Here is a 22,541-nt window from a genome sequence, read left to right as displayed (position 1 = left end):
AATGTTGGCACCAAAACAAATAATATGCTTATATCAATAATCAGTGTGATAGAATGGGCAATCCACAATTATAAAAGGTCTTATGGTAATGTAATGTATAGATACATTTTTTTTCCAAAAAAAGAAAAAGAAAAGCTCTATAAATTAATTATTCATTGTTTACAAAGGGATCAGATTAAAATTATGAGTAAGGATCAGTCGTCTTCACTAATCCTAATGAAATTCTCAAACATCAACTTCTTAAATCATTAGAAAGATGTTGGTTTATGATTGTCAAAGAAATATCTAATTATTTTTTCCTCGCTAATATTACTTTTTGTGTTTTCTACTTTGACTTTCCTTAGTGTCATCCCATGGAAGAGATGTCTTCGCCTATGGAATTGTATTACTTCAATTACTCACTGATCAAGTTGCTCTCGGTAATCAATTTGAGAATGCACGTCTGTGGTGTACTTCTCGCACAGGGGATTGATAAATATCTAGAGGAAAACGATGATCTTGGAAAATTCATCAAGCAACCTCTATTAGAATAGGTTAGACTTGAAGTAAATAGTCTCAAGAGATTAATGAGTATTCGCGTTGTTGGAGTGTTGTATGTCATAATTATATGTATTTATTATGCTTCAGTTATTACACTATGTTGGTGTGTTACTATGAAAAAGCCTGAAGGCAAAAAGGATGCCAAGGAGGGATCCACACGTCCCTCTTACTTTAGATATCTAGAGTGTTTGTCGTAGTTGTATGTGTTGTAAAAAACACTTAACTCACTCTAACTTTATTCACTTTCTCAATAACATATGTTAACGCCCTAAGGATAGTCACGTTTGTTGCTCTAATCTCACTTTATTTACCCTTTGAAAAACAGATGCTAGATCCCTAATAGCAGTCACATTTGTTGTGTGACACTAATTATTGATCTGACCAATCACACATAAACTCTTTTCTTTATTTGATTTATAATTCAATATTGATTGTGTTAGTAGTCAAAAATACATCAACAAACTGTCAAAATTGTAACATGCGTGGCTAAATTGACATTGAATTAGTTGATTTTGAAGTTAGTAAATTTTTTTTTTTTTATTTTGATCAAGAACTAAAAAGTGTATTTCTTTAGAAATTTTTGATCCAAATATTCTGTTTTTTTCTCTCTCTCTTTGTATAGGCAAAATGAATTTGAAAAGTGATAAATATTTTGTGATAATTGCAGATTTTATTAGCATCTTAAGAATCGCCGCAAGTTAACAATTTTGAAGGTTGGGTTATTTTCACCTTCTAAGTTCTATTCCTTTTCTTCTGAGACTTTGATTTTGATGATTTTACTATCAAAGTGACTGAATGTGTTTGGGTTGATTCGTATTTACTTTGATTTTTATTTTTATTTTTTATAACATTCTAATTTATGCTTTGGTTATTGAAGATTTTTGGGATTCAAAACTTTGTAAATTGCATGCCAGCTAATGTCACAATTCAGATCGACGTGAATGTCACCCACACTAATCATATGGTGGGAGAACCAACTACCAACCCAATCACTAATCCATTAAGCCATATTTAAGTAGCAACTCATTAAATAGAACACTAAGGAGACACTTTAAAACAACGGAAAATTAAGTTCCCATAAACCCAATCAATTATCATGACATCTTGCGGAATAAATCCCCTAGAAAATAAGAGTCATAGTACCAAAACATCTAATAAGTCAAGAGTAGGGTATGCAACCCCAAACAGGAAACATAAAATCTAATAGTCTAAAAATGTTTGAGTTCGAAAAGATGGACAAAGAGATAAAGAGGAACCCATGACAACTCGGAAGAATTAACTCACCATTGAATTCAAATGTCGCGCATCTTACAATTGTATTCTCATAACAACAGCCTGAATATGCCCTGTACTCAACGAAGAAAAAACAAGTGCAGTATCAACACACAATCATAGTGTACTGATAGGATCATCGGCTAGTTCCAAAGATATGAATGTAAACATGAAACCAAATATAGTAACACAAGCCAACACATATATATCAACAAGTCACAACAAAAATAGAATCCAATCAAAAATTTTGACTTAACAAACATATGAAATATGCCCCACATGATCACAAACAAATTCGGTTCTCTCAAGAAACCAATAAACATACACAAGAAAACATGCCAAAACCTGTACCAGCGTGGTACGCGACTCAACCAATGATATTCCTATATCAGGCGTGGTACTCGAGCCAACCTTAATAATTCCATACCAAGCGTGATACCCGAGCCAACCATTAATAATTCCGCACCAGGCGTGGTACCTGAGCCAACCGTTATTCACAAACCGCATACACAATTACAATCACAATGAAATAACCATACTTAAAGCCACTAGTAAATTAAACAGGTTCATTATATGAGATTATAAACATGATGTCATTTCACATTCAATCCTTATATATTCCCCACATACATTGCACAAGTAATACTATAAAGCAGTTAATATCCACACATCACATAACTTGAAAAATAAACTATTATCACCTAACTCGAATCAAGCTTTGGAAACTCTGCTGAACCTGAGTTTTCCCCTTGTTATGAATCTTGGCTTGTTTTAGTCTAAAATAATTACAAAATAGCATAATCAATGAACAATGACCTTACTAAACCTGAATTATAGCTTAATCCTGACTGTAGGCCAATTTCAAGATCATTCTACCCAAATCAGGGTTTTTTCCACCATTAATTCAAGTCAAAACCCTCCCATAAGAGTATCACTATAGATTCTAAGACTTAAGAATAGAATTACAAGTTAGGGGAGTAATTAATCTTACTTTACTGAAGAAAATGATGAAAAACAGGTGAAAAATTCCCAGGTCGCCTCTGCACTTCCCCAAAATGAAATTGCAGATTAATAGGCAGTTTTGAGACTTTTCTGCACCAAATTCTGACTTATCCGTCTAAAGCAGCTTGCACGGAGATCGAAACTCAAAAATCCTCCCAAAAGTCCTCATTTGGCAATACACCCTCGAATCTTGACGTGCTAAACTCTCTTTCACGCCAAATTCGATATCGAGAGTTTTACTTACCCGAAAAGTCCTACGGACTCCTTACTACCTTAGCTAATAGAAAATCCAATCCACACTTAGATGTTAATCCCAATCCGTTCTCGAATTGCTTTAGACCTCACCTTACTCAGATTTAGTTTGAGACTGGCCTAGCCTGAAATTTTTAAGTTACTACACAAAATTTCTTGCCATAACTATCAGAGGGGTCGCTATAGCTAAATTGTTTGTGTGTTGTTTTGCGTTCAACAGAATTGATGTGTTTGTGCAATCGGCACAAGAGCAATTTTGAATAATGAAAAAGATGAAGTATATATAACTGCCCGCCTACGTAGCACCCTCAAAAGTCAGGATTTATATTTATCTATACTCTCAAAGTTTAGGTCTTCCCCACCTTATTTTTCTACATTCATTTTTATGCACTTTAATTTGTTCTTTCAAATACAACAACTCTATAAGATTAACCTGGTAGAATAGCAATCAAGTGCTGATGTGCATATTTAACACAACAACCGTGTTATCCTGTATCACTCTCATACAGGATTCTCTATTCTATCGTTGAATTTTTAAAATCAATTTTCGGTGATTGTTAAAGTGTATTCTCTGAGAAGCAAACATATATGTATCTTAACACTTACACATCTTAAGATAAAGGTACCAATTCTTTTGAGACATATTTTCTGTTCCATTAAAAGTGAAATTTTGGAAGTCTATGTGATCAACTTTTGATATCGAGGTCATAGTCTATAACCACGCATTGTTTTATTTTTGCCATCACGTTTCATAATGTTGTATAAGTTAAATTTTGAATTTGACAATCGTTACAAATAAGATCGGCTAATTTTCGTTCGAGTGAGTGAGACAACTTCATGATATGTTAGCTATTTTTAAATTTTATGTTTAGCCGGTACATATGTTATGTTATTGCATTTGCGACTTTCACATTACTTGTTTTACACATAAATGGATTCAAATGCCATGTAATTTTACACATCATTGTTAACACCGAATGGATACTTGTACCTAATAAGGAAGAGTTCTACAAGGAGACATGTTGTCCATGATCTAGGCATAGGTAGCATTTCATTCTATTAAGTAAAAAAGTGCTTCATGGTTTCACTCTGTCTAAACAGGACGGATTTAAATTGGATAACCCTTTCCTAAGTTTAGATACAAGTCAAGTTGAATTTATAAAAAAAAATGAGCTAGAAAAATAGTAGCTTGCTGTCCTGACAAGTTGCTCATGTTGAGTATATTACTACTATTGAAGGGGAGCCTTGGAGTAACTGGTAAAGTTGCTGCCATGTGACCAGGAGGTCACGGGTTCAAGCCTTGGAAACAGCCTCTGGCAGAAATGCAAGGCAAGGCTGCGTACAATAAACCCTTGTGGTCAGGCCCTTCCCCGGACCCCGCGCATAGCGGGAGCTTTAGTGCACCGGGCTGCCTTTTTTTTTTTTTTTGTTTAATACAATTAGGAGCTTAGTGCAATGATTTCCTTGTTATTGTTATAAGAAGAGATAACATGTATTTTAGTTGTTTTGCTACATTCAGATTCCCTGCATGTACAACTTTCTTATCCATTTCAAAAACGTTGTTCTAATGCATTACGGTGCATTCGATTATGTGAATATTACACGATTATTCTATTTATAACTCTTTCTTTCTCTAGCAACACCAAGTATTTATACCAATTAATTAATGAATGCGTGACGTATGTTTGAGCATACACTATTATCACTTAGTTGTAGTTAATTGTAATATATATATTTTTTACTTTATCGAACTAGTTAACTATGATAGGTTGTCCTATTATTCAATGGACAAAATCTCCTAAAAAATGAATAGATTATATGATCATCTAACCATAGGGTAGTGTAAAATAAAATTTACTGCCATCATAGAAAGATTTGTTATGGCACATGTACGAATGTTTATGGACAACATCATAAAAGAGTAGGAAAACTTACTGCTACAGGCTTGAAAACAAGTATATTTTATGCCATCAAATTGAATACTTTTTTTACTTTTCGTGTATACAAAATAGAGAAAGTAATGCTTTGGTTGTTATTTGAAAGATCGTAGGATTTAGAGAAGCCAACTACATCAAGGAACAAATATTACGATAAAAAAATATGTAAAAGATAAAGTGAGGAGACTAGGCTTGAGAAGGATCAAAAGATCGATTCTTGATCAAAGGGTTTATAACTTATTCAGGTTCTTGATGTATGTAATATTATTAAATCGTCTAATTTATTTTAGAAAAATATTCTAATTGTTTTTAGTTTTAACAAGAATTTACCTTTTCATTACTTTTAATATTTGAATATTAGGATAGGATCAATTGCAATCTTAATAAAGCCATTTATGATCGCACGAAGCGTGAGTAAATTATCTAATTTTTAAGGAAAAATTACGTGGATAAGCAAACATATATACAAGTTAATTAACTAAGATAACTATAGTTTAAATTAATTATGGCTCGTGGCAAACATCTAGCTGTAATTACAGTTTGAGTTTTATATAATTCGCACGATTATACAGTTGAATTTTGTATAATTCGCGCGATTTATACAAACACTGTGCGCGAATCGAATTGTATAGCGAAATATACAAACACTACAAGTTGTATAGCGAATTATACAAACACTGTGCATGAATTGTATAGTGGAATATACAAACCTTATACAAAAACTACGAATTGTATAGCGAATTCTATAAACGTATACAAATGCTGCTATAATTATAGCTACGAATTATAATTACCAAATTATAGCTATAAAACATAATTAAAATGTTTTTGAGTGACTATATGCGAAAATTTGCCAATTTTTAATATAGAGATAGAAGTAAAATAAAGCAAAGGATAGTAACTTACTAGAAAAAAATGTTCCCACCAAATTCCCCTTCTGGAAAGAGTAAAATGTATTATTTTTGGGTGAAAAGCTGTTGTGGCAACTGTTCAATCGCCACATAACCTATTTATAGTGACTAAGGTCGCCGCCATTTCTTGTCGTTTCGAGATTGATATAAAGCAAAAAAGCCCCCAAAATTCCCTTAAAACTTGTCGTCCTCATCATCAACTCATGTGACCCCAAATCAGATTTCGAGGGTTGCTTCATCACTCTCTCAATTCTCTGGGCATAGATTAAAAGCGTCAAGAATTGAACAAGGTAGCTTTTAATTCATTTACTTTTGTCTCATAGTTTTTTTTTCCTGCTACTATGTAAAAATTTATTTCGGATTGGGCTTCTTGAGAAAAAAACCCATGTGAGTTCTGAGATTCTAGTGCCAAGACTCGTCGAGTGTTGGTTGCTTCGGAAACCCTAACCCTCATTTGGAATTTGAGCAAATGGGGCCAAATGAAAATCAATAAATTTCAATCGCTACTGATTCTTGCATGATTCCCTTTTTGTTGCCACGGTTCCCAGAATGTTGCTTAGAATTGTTTTCACCTTAAACATGGGGGAAGGGACAGGGGCATCAGTTGCAATTACTACTTACTAGGATATGGTTTGAGCTAAACTGTCTCATCCCACACATTTTGTTATATTTCCAGATAAAAAAAAGTGATCTTTAGCTAAACAAGAAGCAGAATCTTTTAAACTGATGAAGTACAAAAAGCAAAAAAGTAAGTTTTGGGATTTTCTAAATGATTGAAGCCGTAATAAAATGGTTGGTTCAGTCAACTCTACTCTCTTCAGTCAAATTTGGATGAGCTCTATTTACTGTTTATCCCAGAGTTGACCGACAATATGAAGGATAACAATGCTACTCTATGATCGGTAGGCACAACTCATTGATCAAATGACTGCAATTCAGACATTTATGTCATGAATAATCTCACTGATATTCTATTCCCAATTCAAAATTACTTGTTGCCATATGAAATGTGTTGAAATATAATTTTGATTTCTCAAAATCGTCTTCATCTCAAGTGTTTTATGTCCCACTCGACTGGCTGCCTTATGCTCTTGTGACTTTTGAGTAAGGCATCACGTTTAAGCTGGTAATGAACTTGAATCTGAAAGCACCACTTTTGAACGATTACTTTTTCACAAGGACTAATTAATTTGTACTAGTCATCTTTTTCAAGTTCACATCACTTACTATGGCCTTGCTGTTGTGCTTGATAACCTTAGTGATCTCTCCAATCTTATCTTTGTCTGGATGTAACTTTTACTGTATCTCCCACATTCACATGCATTTTGTGTCGCACAGGAAGGCTGTTTGGCTTACACTTTTTCCACCCCATCGGTTAAGAGGCAGAAGAAATGAAAATGAAGAGTAATTTCCTTTGTCTTGGAATATGTTATTCCAACTATGAGGATACTATGTTTCCATGACGTAGTAGTTTCCTATTAAGTTTAACATATTTTAGTCCACAGATCATCAGCAGATAACATTTGCTGGCAGCTGTTCCTGAACTGCTATTGACTTAAGTGTATGAACCTTCTGGTAAATCTTCTCTCTGAGTCATAGAAGTTCATCAACTGACAGCATTAGAAAGACCAGAAATGGCTCTAAGACACCAACCTTGGCTACAAAGCGACTTGGCCTTTGTACACTTGCAAAGGATAAAAAATGAATCTTGTTGCAGTTGGACACATGATAATATAAGTCATATAAAAGAGGGCAATGACAGAGAACTAGTAAACAATTGCAATAAGTGACATTAACCTTATAACGGTCGGTCCATATTCTGAATAAGATTTTCAGAAATCGTTATTATGTCATTCTGTTTACTCTCTTGAATAACGTGTCTCAATCATCTGTCTCCTTTGCAAAGGCAGTGGAGATTTTATTAATGGTCATCCAAATAACTGACACATGAGCCTTAAAAATATCTTGCTCGGACTCTCCAAGATGTTGATGAACCTGTGTCGGATCCTCTAAAAATGCACCACTTTTGGAGGATCCAACACACACCCGTCGGCATTTTTGGAGAGTCTGAGCATCAGATCAGTGAACTGTTTGCCTTGTCTCTTGGAAGGACTGGCTTCAGTGCATGCACTTATCCATTCTCAATTGCCAGAAATATGTTAGGCCTATTAATTTTCTGATGGACTTAACTTGTTTGCCAATGTTTTTAGCTTTACTGTTTCTGCTGTCATTGGGTTCTTAGTACAAGGCACATAAAGCTTCCTTGGGATCCACATCTCATTATTTTATATTTTTATGCTTTCAATTATATATATATTTTTTTTGAATCTTTCTATACTTTTTATGTGATGTTGCAGAAATGGCAAGATTTGCACGAGGTAGAGGTAGAGGTCGGCGAGCTGGAAGGGGCCATGGGCGTGGTAATATTGAAGGAGTACGTGATAATTTTGCAGTGGCATCATCCGTAAATAATAATCCACCACATAGACCTATACTGGATCAAGCATCTCCGCCACAAGCACAACCAGCAGGGATTCCTAAAGCAATTCAGTGGACTTCTCCTTCCTTAAGGACCCCTGGAACAAGTCAAAGACGATTGTCCGGGTCACAATTATCAAGCAATATGGAAGGAAGTGTACATCCCTCTTCAGAGAATTTAAATAGCGGTGAAGGTTAGTTTTCTCACATTTCACTACTTATAAGGGGTCTCTTTTTCTCTTCACTTTTGTACTTTGGAAAATTATTATGCAATTTTAACTTGTATTGTTCACTTAGTTTTTTCAAAGACAGACACTTATAGCTTGATTTTAGTATTCTGTTGTTGTTCATTCAACGCCATTGTCCAATTTTGTAGCGTCTAGTATGTACTTCTATTTTTGTTCGGTTATGTTTTGATAAGATGATGTTGTCTTTTTTTTTTCTCTTCCTTTTAACGAGAATCTTCATGGATGTATAATGCACAATTTTTTTTGATAACTGAGAAATCCACGTGAGCCAGTGGCTCACATTTCAAAACTCGGTGAGTAGTGGGTTCCCCACTCTACGCTTCTCCATTTAAATATAATTGTGCGAAATATTGGAGAATAATATTATTGAATTGTGTATCTACATTGTTACACAAAGACCCTATTTATAGACACTACAATACAATCCTTTACCAAGCATGGTACTATTTACTATTTCTATTCCTATTAATATTCCTACTCTAAGTAGGATTGTATATACCTATTCCTATTCTAACATTCCCCCTCAAGCTAGTGCATACAAGTCATATGTCCCTAGCTTGTTACAAATGTAATTAATACGGGGACTGATGAAGGAATTAGTGAGATATCTGTAAGTTGATCACTTGACTTCACAAAATTGACAGTCAATCTCATGTGCTTAGTCTTCTCATGAAATACTGTATTTGATACATAATGTCAATCAATCCTAATTCTTGGTCTTCTCATGAAATACTGGATTTGGGGCATAATGTCGATAAAACACAGAATGATAAATTCCTGAATTGTAAAGTTGAACTTTCCAAACCAAGTTTGAGAAGACTGTTTCAGACTATAGAGTGACTTACACAATCGACATGCTCCCCTTGAGCAACGAAATCATGTGGTTACTCTATATAGACTTCTTTCTAGAGATCACCGTGGAGAAAAATATTCTTAATGTCCAACTGATCAAAAGGTCAATGGAAAATGACAACTATATATAGAAAAAGGTGGATGTATGCTATTTTAGCCACGAGAGAGAAAATATCATTGTAATCCAGCCCAAATATCTAAGTATGCTTCCTTCTTTTTTGATAAAAGTAAATCTGAAACAGAAAGAAAACATTGCAGGAAAACTCAGATCTCTCGGAAACAATGCAATGATCGCTAGAAAGTGCTCCAAATCTGTATAAAATATGTGGAATGTCTTGAAATAAAGAGATGAGTAGATCTTAAACAAGAAAGTCACCGTAAAACTGGCCAAAACATGTTCATGCCCTGGAGTATTAGATTTTATGGCTGAAAGTGGTCACAATCTAAGAAATAAAATTATATGGGTAGGGTCGGAATGATGACACGACCTTACTGAGAAATAGAAATTATATGGGTAGGTTAGGAATGATGGCATGATCTTACACAAATAAGAAAGTAGTCACCGAAAAGATGACATGTGCTACGCAAATCGGATATGAAAAAGTTGTCGTCGAAAAGATGAAATGGTGCTACACAAATCGAATATGAGAAAGTAGTCACCGAAAAATGGCACGGTGCTACACATATAAGATATGAAAAAGTAGTCATCGGAATGATGCATAGTGCTACACAAATTAGATATGAGAAAGTAGTCCGAAAAAATGCACGGTACTACGCAAATTAAATATGAGAAAATAGTCACTGAAAAGATACACGATGACCTCGACTTTTTCTAACATAATCATTGGCCAGACGGGTGACAAATATGGGTAATAGCCGCCCATCGGCAGCGGAAGCTTTTTTGATTCTCTACCAAGATCGTAGAGGCACTGATACCATGTGAGAAATATTGGAGAATAATATTATTGAATTGTGTATCTACATTATTACACAGAAATCCTATTTATAGACACTATAATACAATCCTTTACCAAGTAGGATACTATTTACTATTTCTATTCCTATTTCTATTCCTACTCTAAGTAGGATTGTATATACCTATTCCTATTCTAACAATAATAATGTACAAAGATTATTACCCTCTAACCTCATTTACTTGTACTGTGCCTTCGTAAGAGTCCTATAGACTTCAAATCTAGCTTCTGAGATGCCTATTCTTCCTTTCTGCTACCTTGTTCCGTTGAGGGGTGTACGAACAAGATGTCTAAATAATTCCTTGGTGAGTCATAAACCCCTGGAACTGGGAGGATAAGTATTCTAAGACATTATCACTATGAAAAGTACGATTAAACACCAAATTGATTCTGTATTTCAACATAAAAATTCTTGAATATAAAAAATGACTCAGAATGATGTTTCATTAAGATAATCCAAGTACATCTTCATAAATCATCAATAAAACTTATAAAATAACGACATCCTAAAGAGGAACTAACTCTATTAGGGAATCAGAATCAACTAATGAAAAAACAGACTCTGAACAACTTTTAGCACTACATGGATAGGTAGTGCGAGTGTGTTTCCCAAGTTGACACGACTCATAATCTAATGTGGATAGACTAGATAAATTAGACACTATCTTCTGTTGTTTGGATACACTCGGATGTCCCAAACATTTGTGAATTAGATCTGTAACGGAGTATGTTGGGGAGGAATTTGGAGAGATAAGATAGTATAGGCCTTGTGATTCATGGCCAGCGCCAATCGTCTGTCTCGTATTGCTGTCTTGCATTAGAAAAAAAATCATCAAAAAATGTTTTGGCACAATGTAGGGCATGCGTCAAATGACTAACTGATGCAAGATTAAGCGGACAACCAGGGACAGGAGGAATAGAATTTAGAATGACTAAGGACAGAGATTTAGCTTGTCCAACTCCTTTTGGTTTTGCTTGGATCCCATTGGCTAAAGTAACAATGGGAAGAGATTGTGAATAGACAATATTGCACAAAAGTGATTTGTAACCAAAAAAATGATCAGAAGCGCTTGGGTTCACGATCCATGAGTACTAGACTGTAAAACACAAGCAAAGGAATTACCAATAACAAAAGCATCAGACTGAGCAACCAACCGAGGCTACTTATGGAAATGTCTACTTGCTTGCTTGATACAGAAGGAACTCATATTCTGTTTGAGCAATATGAGCATTATTGGGTGGTCGATCAGGATGAGCAACCGAGGCTACTTGTGGAGATTTCTTATTACTTGCTCGATATCGAAGAACTCATCATATTCCATTTGAGCAATATGAACATTATTGGGTGGTCGATCATGTAGAGTATAACATAACGACTGTGTCCAAGCTTATAACAATAACTACACTTATGTTGAGATCTTCCAAAACGGCCTTCTCCTCGTCGATTCTCTATAGACTGAGATGTTAGATTTTCTATGGTTTGAGATGCAAGAACAAAAGAGTCAATGATGGATGATGAAACCACTTTGTGACTGGGAGATGCAACAAGACAAAGTTAACGAGAGAATAGTTCATCCATTGTAAGAGCCGTAGAACTTGCTAAAATTTGATCACACACCGAATTATGGTTAGTAGGAAGTCGAACAAGTGTAAGAACTAGAACTTGTGCTTTTATCTCTTGTTGATTTCCACATTCGTAGTGACTGGCATTAACTTTTCAAATTCCTATGACTGCGTGTACCTGTCCCAAATAAGTGGACATATCAAATTTTTGTCTCTTTAAATTGGTCATCCAAGATATCACATCATAAAAGTATGTCATTAGTGTATAAATCACGAGCATTTTCCCAAACTAAATTACATGTCTGGAATGAGCGAAACAAGGGCATCAATTTGGAATCAGTAGATCGCCATAGGAGACTACATAATTGAGCATCAACCTTCTCCCATTGTGCTTTGGCCTTTTCATCTTCCTAACCAGCCTTTACTTTTTATCTACCACACTAGCATTGTTCATTAAGGATCTTGGACACGTTGACCCCAGTGGCGGAGCTAGGAATTTGATTAATGGTGTTCAAACTTATATAGTAAAAAAACCTCAATAAATGGGTGCACCAATTAAATCAAACTATGTAGTACTTAGTTTTGTCATTTTTCTTCGTAGTTTGTCCTCCAAGCATATCCAAACGCTACATTTGAAATGTGTTTTTTTAATGAAAATGGTAGTTGAGCAAATAAAATCACTTTAATAAGTTCATTAAGAAAATCACCACGCATTAGTAGGAACAAAAGGTTGGAGGGTAACAAAAGAGAATAAACCAAGAATCTTTAGTGGTATCCGACATGTGGAGACGATGAAAGTTTTAAAAAAATGGCAAGAGTACTTTATTTTTTAATAGAGTTAGTAAAATTATTTGTACTTCATGCGGTGTGAAAAACATGGATAACTTTAAAAATAATATTTTAAGCACTTACATATAAAAATTAATAATTTATTGTTAAAATCACAAATATAAAACATATTTATTATATTTAAAATTTATATTGAATTGCATTTTTCATTATCAAATGTTCCTATAAAAGGAAAAGTAATTAAAGAAAACTTTCACTTATATATATATATATATATATATATATATATATATATATATATATGTCTGGTAGATTTAATACATATTTATATTAGCCTAATCATATAAATAAATAATTTATTTATATATTTAATTGTCTTGCTTTTTCCTTTTCTGTCTTCGATGTGTGTAATCTTAATTACTATAACTTTGAATTTCACAAAGAAAGATATGTCATATGTCTCATTCAAGTTTTATGTTGAACGTTTGATATATGCATGTAGGAAAGAAGGATATTCATTAGATTAAATGTTTTGATGAAGTATAGTTTGGAATTTTGAAAAAAAAATATGAATACAATTTTTTATTTTTTTTTGAAACTGGTAACTTGTATTCCTAGTATTAAGGGGTTATGCTGGCCACCTCCAAAAAGTAGTAACAGAGAAGGGAGAAATAAAACAGAAATACTTACAAAGAACTTATGAAATCCACTAATTGAATTTCCTCTTCTATATTTTGTTCTTTACATCAAACACCTAAGGAAGTAATTACTTTTCATTTAATCTTCTGTATTGAGCATTCTTTTCCTTAAAAAATCCTCTGATTCCTTTCCTTCCAAATATTCAACCAGATACAAGCAAGTACCGTCCTCCATTTCTTTTGACTCTTGTTGCCTCCCTTTTTGATCCAACGACTCATTAAGTGCCTGGTTGGCTTAACTTATTTTAAGCAGCTTATAAGCTGAAAACAACTTATAAGCTAAAAAAATAAATTAGTTGGGGTAGCCCAACTTATATATTTTTGGCTTATAAACTGTTTTCAACTTATAAGTTGCTTTAGATAAGTTAAGCCAAACATACCCAGTTATTTTTTTGGGCTTATTTTAAGCACAAAATAACTTTAAGTTGGCCAGCCAAACACTCAAAAAAGCTGAAAACATCTTATAAGCAACTTTTATAAGCCAATCCACAAACGCGCTCTAAGTCTGCTGTGTGTTCTGGCATACACCAGTTTTGGCTTCTTTAATAATATATTAAGACAAATATTTAGAAAGAAGATAAAGTAATAAAGGCCTTGTTTAATAATTTACTTTATTAATAATATATTAAGACAAATATTTAGAAAGAACAGAAAGTATGAGCAATAAATAATTAAAGCAAATGCAATGCTTGTCAAACAAGCTTTGTTTTTCATTTGAAAAAAAACTATTGAACTGCTTCTGCAAGGATTTGAACCCGCACCTGCACTCCCGCAGCACCTGCACTCCCGCAGCACCTGCCCTTCTTTTAGCACCCTTTACCACTGAGCCATGGAACACAATTACTCCAAGGGTGTTCATTGTGTTATATATAACCTAAATTATAAAAATTCACCTATATAACCTATATGATTTTCAGAGGAAGGGTGTTTCACTGACCACCCTTGGAATTAATGTAGCGCCGCCCCTGCTTGACCCTTGCACCACAACTCAACTACAACTCAACTGAGGAATCCCTAGCAAAATGGTTTGAATTTCCCATTAATGGTTCTGAAGTGATCATAAGGCTTGAACTTTCCAATTCCCGTATTTTTGGAGCCAAAAAATATCCACCTACAAAAGGCATCTTGTGAAATCAGAATTTTTTAGCCTAAATTCTGGAAATCTGTTGTCAGAATCTGGAAACAACTCGTCAGAATCTGGAAAACTTGTTGCTGTTGTCGGAAAATGGTCGGAATCAGGAAATAATTACACGGGCAGCCTCCTGATAAAGAGGAAACCCTAATGGAAAAAAGAAACTGCTGGAAAAGTGGCTGGGAAACGATGCACGCGCCGGCATGTGCATCCGATGTGCTCGCTGGAGAATTGCTCCTGGCGGCGCGCGAGGGCGTGTGTTATCAACATGATGAGGTATACACCATTTCTATGGCAGGGACAATCATGGAAAGAGGAACTATATATTTGAGTCATCATTTTATTGAAATTGTTGATACATTACTGTTAAACTAAAGGATATCTGGATATATCACTATCCCTTACACGAGAACCACTATCTCTTGAAAGTATTCCGTCAAGATCCTCCTATAATTCTTTCCAGTCATATCTCTGCTGGATTGCTCTGGAACTGTTCTGAAAGGTGTTGCTAATATGTTTTTCCTTTTTCAGCTGGTAGCTTTTTAGCTTAAGACCAGTGTGCATCTGAAATGATTCAAGCAAAAATAAGTATCATTTGGTTTATAGCTTAGACATAAAGAAGTTTAATTTTTAAATTTGTTTACAGCTGTTTTCCATTTCTCTTTTGTATTCTATATAGTATATCTTGCTGTAAAGTTTTCTAATTGTCCTATATTTCTTGCTTCACAGTTTCTTGCAGCAAATCTAAGAAAGGAAGGGGAAAATATAGATCTATAAACGTGGAAATGAAAACCAAATATGGGGGTAAAATCACAGTTCATATTCCGGATGACATTGATAGAGCTGTAGGTCCCGGGGCTAGAGATATTGTCAATTATTGTGGCTTGACCATGAGGAGCACTATCTCGTTTAGAGATGGTGATTGGGCAACAATTTTTGCAAAACATGGAGAAACAATGTGGCTGAAAGTGAAGGTAATACATTACTGCAATATTTGACGTTTAGACGTCTTCCATTATTTGTTGCTAGGATAACATTTATAACTTTCTTTGTGTTAGTTTATTTATAAAATCATCTTACCTTTTCAAAAAATATAATAATTCTCCCTCCGTTTCAATTTACGTGATGGTATTTGATTGGACACGTAGTTTAAGAATGAAAGAGAAACTTTTGAAACTTGTGGTTTAAAGCAAGCCATAAATACTTGTGGCTTTAAATCATCTCATTAAGGGTAGAATGAGAAGTTTAAAGTAAAATTGTTACTAAATATAGAAAACTTATTTTTTTGGGACTAATAAAAAAGGAAATAGTGTCACATAAATTGGGACAGGGGGAGTATAACTTTACATACATGTTTTTAGGAGAAATTTGAAGTAGGTGGTGGTAGGGGAGAGAATGTGCTGCTAGGTTTTGTGGCCAGTACTATGAAAAGGCTTTTTAGAACGTGGAAGACTCGGTTGCATGCTGAATATTTGCGTTTTAATACTGATGAGGAGAGACTGTCCCATCCGCCAAAAGATGTTATGCCTGAGGATTGGAAATTTCTGATACAATATTTTGGAAGCCAGGCATTCAAGGTAACTTGATAAAAGGATGTTTGATAAATTATCATTTGAATATCGGTGTCTTAATCTATTTGAGTTTATTGCAGGCTAAAAGTGAGAGAAATAAAATAAACAGGAAAAAGCAAACAACAAAGCATTTATGTGGTTCAAAGTCTTTTGCAGAAGTAGAGGAATCAACGGTGAAAATGCATTTATTCCAACCATCAATTTCTTTTGTTATTTATGTCATTTTATGTGCTCACATTTGTTTTTCTCATCTGAAATATATTGTAGAGAGATCCTCTTACTGGAGAAAAGGCACCACCAGATCGTGTCTGGGAGCTCCAACATACGCGTAAGAATGATAAAGGAGAACTGTTGTGGTCAGATCAACAATCTCAACAAATTCACGTAATTTTGCATAATCACTAGTTTTTAAATATATATCTACTTGGAAAAGAGTCAAAAAATGCGCTGAAACTATGTGAAGTTGAACAAAAATGTCTTCATTTAATAGTTTGGTCTAAAAATGCCTCTATTGTTACGTTTGGGTCAAAAAAGCTCTTTTCCTAATAAACATATAGGGGTCGTTTGGTAGAGCGTGTTAGCAAAAATAATGCATGCATTAATCAAGTGTATTAGTAATACCTTGTTTGGTACATTTTTTCATGACATGTATAACTAATCTCTATTATGTATTAAGGCTTGCATTATTAATCCCATGATTTTCTAGGTATTAGTAATGCAAGGGGATTTAATGCTTGCATTATTATGATTAAAGACCCAATTACCCCTCAAAACCCCTTTTACATCTTTTCTATCATAATTATTGAGGATATTTTTATAAATAAATATTTTTATGCAATACATGTTATTTTTTAATACACTAAACCAAACAATGCATAAGAAATATTCTATGTATAATTAATGCAAGCATAACTAACACAAACATTACTAATGCAAGTATTACTAATACATTCTATTTAACATTATTTTAATACACTCTACCAAACGACCCCATAGTTTCTTTTCGTTTAAGCACATTACTTTTCTAATAAAATATCAGTTTTACAAAACCTTTTCTTTTCTTTTAAAATCCCTTTAAACTAACATAAAAATGGAAAGTAATTTTTTTCTTCTTTATCTCTTTTATCAATTAAAATAGAATTCCCCCACATACTTTTTAAACTGATAATATAGGTCATTTATATAACATCATAGTAACCTCATCATCAATTTTCATTTAAATAATGATTAAAAAAGAATTTTTAATATAATAGGAAGTATTTTTATTTCTTAATTTTTTTTCCAAATTGAAATAGGACAAACATTTGCTAATATATTCCTTGATTTAAAAGTTAATATGAAAAAATGGTCAATAGTTACTCCATCGACGATATTTTGTGATTTGAAACAATGTAATAATTTTTCATGTTTTATGGCATTATGATTGTTGTATGTTAACTTTAAAACTAAGGATTATCTTAGCAAATGCTTATCTTTCTTCAATTCGGAAAATATTAAGAAATAAAAATATTTTCTATTTTATTAGAATTTTTAAATGGTTATCTAAATGAAAAAATTAATGATGGATTACTATGATCTTTTATTTATGAAAATTAATGATGAGTTATAATATTTTTATTAGGAAAAAATGTGTTTAAAAAGAAAAGAAACAATATGTTTACTAGGAAAATGACATTTTTGACCGAAAAGTAGCAATAGGGCATTTTTGGGCCAACGTATTGATGTCAGAGGCATTTTTGGACCAACCTATTAGTGGAAGACATTTTTGTTCAATTTCACATAATTTAAGGACATTTTGACCCTTTTTCGTATTTATTATTATATGTCAGTATAAATGGTTTTGCATAACTGCAGGGCCAGATCCATAAACTTGTGGTTCAACAACAATATGAACAAAACGAGAATCCAATGGCTGGAGATGAGATTTTAGCTACTGTACTTGGCGAGAGAACAGGCTATGTCCGTGGAAAAGGTTATGGAAAGACGCCTTTAAAAAAGAGCCGCACGCAACATGAGTACTTAGAATCTAGCCTGTCTTCGGCAATAGAAAGTGTGCGCCAAGAGATGCAAGCTGACATGGATCGTAAGTTGCAAGAGGAACGTGAGCAAATGCGAGCTGAAATGGACAAAAGGTTTCAAGCACAGATGGAAAAGGAGCGTAGACAAATGCGAGTAGAAATAGACAAAAGGATCCAAGATCAGATGGTGGCTAATTTAATGGTCGGAATGCAACAGGTATTCTTCCTTTTCTGCCATGCTGCCTGATCTCTTTGATTATGTGGGATTGAGTCTCATCATTGTGATTTATTGACCTCCAACTCCCTTTTTAATTTACATTCTTCACTTCATGGCATTGCTGTGTGCACTGTGCACCCAAGTAACTGTTACATATTAAATAACAAACTGATGGCGTGAAGACATAATATTACAGAAAGGGGATCATCAGCATCCAATTGGTGACTTACTCATGCCATGCTGCCATTAAAAAGCATATAAGAGACTTGTATTTATGTCAATCTATGCACTGCCATCTCTATCTTCTCAAGGTAGGGGTAAGACTGCTTATGCACTACCCTCCCTAGATCATACTTGTGGGATTACATTGGATATGTTGCTGTTGTTGTGGACTGCCATCTGTTATGACAAAAATCCAATCTTTTTTCCCCAAAAGTATGGGTTATAAGGTATGGTTAGTAACTGAAAACACACATCCATGACTCATGGTTTGGAAACACCATTGTTGGTCTATGCCCACATTGCCATTATGTGAAATATAAGAACTAATGGGAACTCTTGGTTTGGAAACACCATTAATCTTGTTGTATCCCAGATTGCCAGTATTGTTCTGGGTTGAAACTTCTATTTTATGGTGAGTAGTTGCTAAATTTAGTTTGCTATATGATCAGTGATGCACTACTAGACTTGTTGTATGTGTATATTGTTTTATATGCTGATTAGCCCTTCGTTTTGTTTCTTTTCTCTTTTCTAATTTTCTTTTTCTATATTGAACAATGAACACAAATTGTGATGATAACATCAATGCAAACTTAGCTAAAGTTATGAGTTATGACACAATGGAGGAAAAAGATCCACATAGGTGATATTTGCGAGTTGCGAATAGAACTTGAGCCTCATTTGTTTGCACTTGATGGAAGTTTGAATGTGAATGGTTCAGACCTTTAAATGCGTTTGTTTACATTAAGATATAAGCACTAATTTGGTCTGAATAAGTCTTAGAACCCGTTTGGATTATAAGTTGTTGATAAGCCATTTTCTGCTTTTTTTAGTGTTTGGCTGACCAACTTAAAACCATTTTGTACTTAAAATAAGCCCCAAAAAATAATTGAGTCTGTTTGACTTAGCTTATCTAAAGCAATTTATAAGCTGAAAATAGCTTATAAGCTGTTTAAAATAAGTTAAGCCAAACATGCACTTAATTATTAAGATCTTGAATAGAGTCTTAATATCATTAGAGTATTTTTTGTGGATAATTTTCACCACCACTTTGTCTATAACTACCTTCTACCACTATTACCACCTCTGCCATTAAAATCACTACGACGTCGCCAACCATCAACCACTCTACCATCTCAATCATCACTGACAACCACCATTACTACTACTAACTATTGTCAACTGCTCCCATACCTACTGTTCCATCATTATAATTATATTCACTGTCATCACCATTGCCACCAATGTCATTTTTGCCTCTACCACCATTGTGAGCAATCTCTACTACCAACAACCTCCACCATCACAACTAGCACCACCACCAATTACCACCAACACTATTGTCAACCACAGCACATTCTTAAGCCGCTGCCATCACCACCAACTACTAATATCAACCAACTCCAACATCATAGAACTACCTTTGCCGTCACAACCACTGACACCACTATCACCAACCACCTCTGCTATTACAATCACAACTGGCAAGCACCACCAATAACAACTACTACTTTTCGGTCGCTACCACACATACCACCTCATCATTATAATTATATCCATCGTCTCCGCCACCACTACCGCCACTATCAACTACTACCCCTATCGTGGTCAATTCCTACTATAAACCATCACAACTAGTACCACTACCAGCTACCACCAACATTATTATCAGCCATCACCACCAACAGTGCGAATTGCTTACATCAATCAATTTCATCACCACCACTGCTGCCAACCACTATTGCCAGTCACTATCACACCTACCAACTACATCATAATAATTACATTCACAACCACCACCATCGCCTCCAACTCTTTCATCACTATGAACCACTCTCACTACTTTGGGTAATTCCTACTACTAACCACTTCCACTATCACAACTAGCACCGCCGCCAACTACCACCAATGCATTGTGAACCACCATTCATTTTTCAGCCGCCACCACCACCACTTCTAACTACTAACATCAACAAATTCTACCATCACAACAACCACTAGCAACCACCACCATCATGCAAGTCACTAGAATACCAATCACCTCCACCATCACAACCATCACCACCACCATTACTAGCCACTCTCACCAACCATCACCACTACCACCATTACAAACCATCTCCACCATTACTAGCGGACATAAATGTTTTTTTAATCAAATAATAATTTTATTTTATTAAACTTGTATATTTTTTATAATATTGTATAACGTTTTTATTTGAATTGTATACTTATTATGATTACAAATAAATAAATTATGCACATTCAAATGTTGAGTATTAATCATTTAGTGTTTAGATCTAGAGACAACATTTTAATCATTCAGGTGTGTATTTAGATTTAAAGGTCCTAATTTAATGAAAACAAGTAAGGCTTTAGTCTTGTTAGAGGACTTCTATTATCAATTTCTCAACGTGGGAAGATCATTGATTTTCAGGTTTACTTATTTGCTATGTTGCTCGGCCATCTCTCTTGTTTGTATCTACTTCGAACATTCAATAAATTCAGCTTTTCATATTTTTTGTGAAAGCCATCAGTAATTCTGCGGAACTAATTAACTAGCCATATTTGCATCAAGTTAATTGCGCTTCAGAGTCTCATTACCTTTTATGTGGTTTAGCAGTTACCTGAATTTGTTGAGTTCAAGTTTATATTTGTGATTATCAAAGTGATTGTTTGGTCTTCTCTCAAATAACAGGGTCAAGGTTCTTCTACTGCCCGAGTTAGCAAAGGCAAAAAGCAAAACAGCCCTGAAGTCAGTTGGGGTGTCAAGCGTAAACGTAAGTAAACTTATCAGGCTTAATGAAGAAATGTGCAATTTATGGGAAGAGATTTTTACACACTGTGATATTCAGGTATTAATATATCTATCATTTAGCCTGTTTTTCCCTTACCCGGTATAACCGACTTTTTGTATAATATGTTAAAATTAGATTTGTTAAAATTAGATTGTCTCAGTTGTTGAATTTTTGAGCTTATATCTTCAAAGTCGACTTTGAAAACTTTGAGTCCTATTGCTTGTTAGTTGACAAAATCGATTTGTTGTTGTGTTTGGAGCTCAAAAAGTGGTTAGAGTGTACTGATTTTGTACGATTTGGGCGATGAAAATCATATTAGAAAGGTAAACCACCATTGTTTAACAAAGCTTGAAGGAATGAGTTTGAATTTCATTTATTTTTTTGGGTGAGAAATTTGGAGTGTAGAGACACTTTGTAAGTAGTCTAAGGAGGTTGCTACAAAATTTAAAGTCATTTGCAGGAGAGGACTGGTTTTGAACAAAAATTGTAATCGAAAATTGCAGAAGTTCGGCTCTACGGTTAGAGATGTATTATACATTTTATACAGTGTTAATAGACATCAAAGGTTGATATGTTGTTTATATGTGTATAATTACTGTAGAATAATGTGTGAACTGTTGCAAAAAGGAAGTTGGCTTTGCGGTGTAAACTGAAAATGTGACTACGTGGTTGCTAAGTGTTCTGTTGGATTGCTTTTTTTTTTTTGGAAAAACCTCCATTTTCATCATATGTATAGTATAAAATTGATTAAAAAAATCATATTTATTTGTGATTATTTTGGATTAGTTTTGGTTGAAGAAACTTGAAGAATAACATTGTCAAAGTATTATTAAGCTTGTTTGTAGAAGAAAACAAAATAAATGTATTGATTTTTGAAGATTTAAGTTGGGACTAGCATTATGGGGGCTATATATCAAATTTGAACATTTGGGATCGATTTGCAACAATTTTGAAGCAAAGATGTGTTCCTGAAATTTCTGCACAGTTTAAGTTATGATGATCATTAGGATTTCTGGCTAAATATTGCTGAATTACCAGAACTTTTAGCCAAAGGATCTTGGCGATTCGTT

General features: G+C 34.1%; 1 protein-coding gene across 7 annotated transcripts; it reads left to right on the top strand.

Annotated features, from left to right (window-relative positions):
• Positions 1–5,983: 5,983 nt before the first annotated feature.
• On the top strand, positions 5,984–22,046 carry LOC129886903 (uncharacterized). Of its 7 annotated transcripts, none has more exons than XM_055961798.1 (10): positions 5,984–6,204; positions 7,253–7,318; positions 7,420–7,475; positions 8,272–8,586; positions 15,378–15,622; positions 16,010–16,225; positions 16,300–16,392; positions 16,487–16,603; positions 18,074–18,454; positions 21,372–22,046. In XM_055961798.1, the coding sequence occupies exons 4-10, from the start codon at positions 8,274–8,276 to the stop codon at positions 21,459–21,461; spliced, it is 1,455 nt and encodes a 484-aa protein (XP_055817773.1). In that variant the 5' UTR covers positions 5,984–6,204; positions 7,253–7,318; positions 7,420–7,475; positions 8,272–8,273; the 3' UTR covers positions 21,462–22,046. The 7 variants fall into 7 exon arrangements, with proteins under 7 accessions (XP_055817773.1, XP_055817770.1, XP_055817771.1 ...); XM_055961795.1 differs by having other exon boundaries at positions 7,420–7,489; XM_055961796.1 differs by having other exon boundaries at positions 7,413–7,489.
• Positions 22,047–22,541: the final 495 nt, after the last annotated feature.

This window comes from Solanum dulcamara, chromosome 4 (assembly GCF_947179165.1).
Source record: "Solanum dulcamara chromosome 4, daSolDulc1.2, whole genome shotgun sequence".
Taxonomy (NCBI): Eukaryota; Viridiplantae; Streptophyta; class Magnoliopsida; order Solanales; family Solanaceae; genus Solanum; species Solanum dulcamara.
This window is presented reverse-complemented; position numbering and strand designations above follow the sequence as displayed.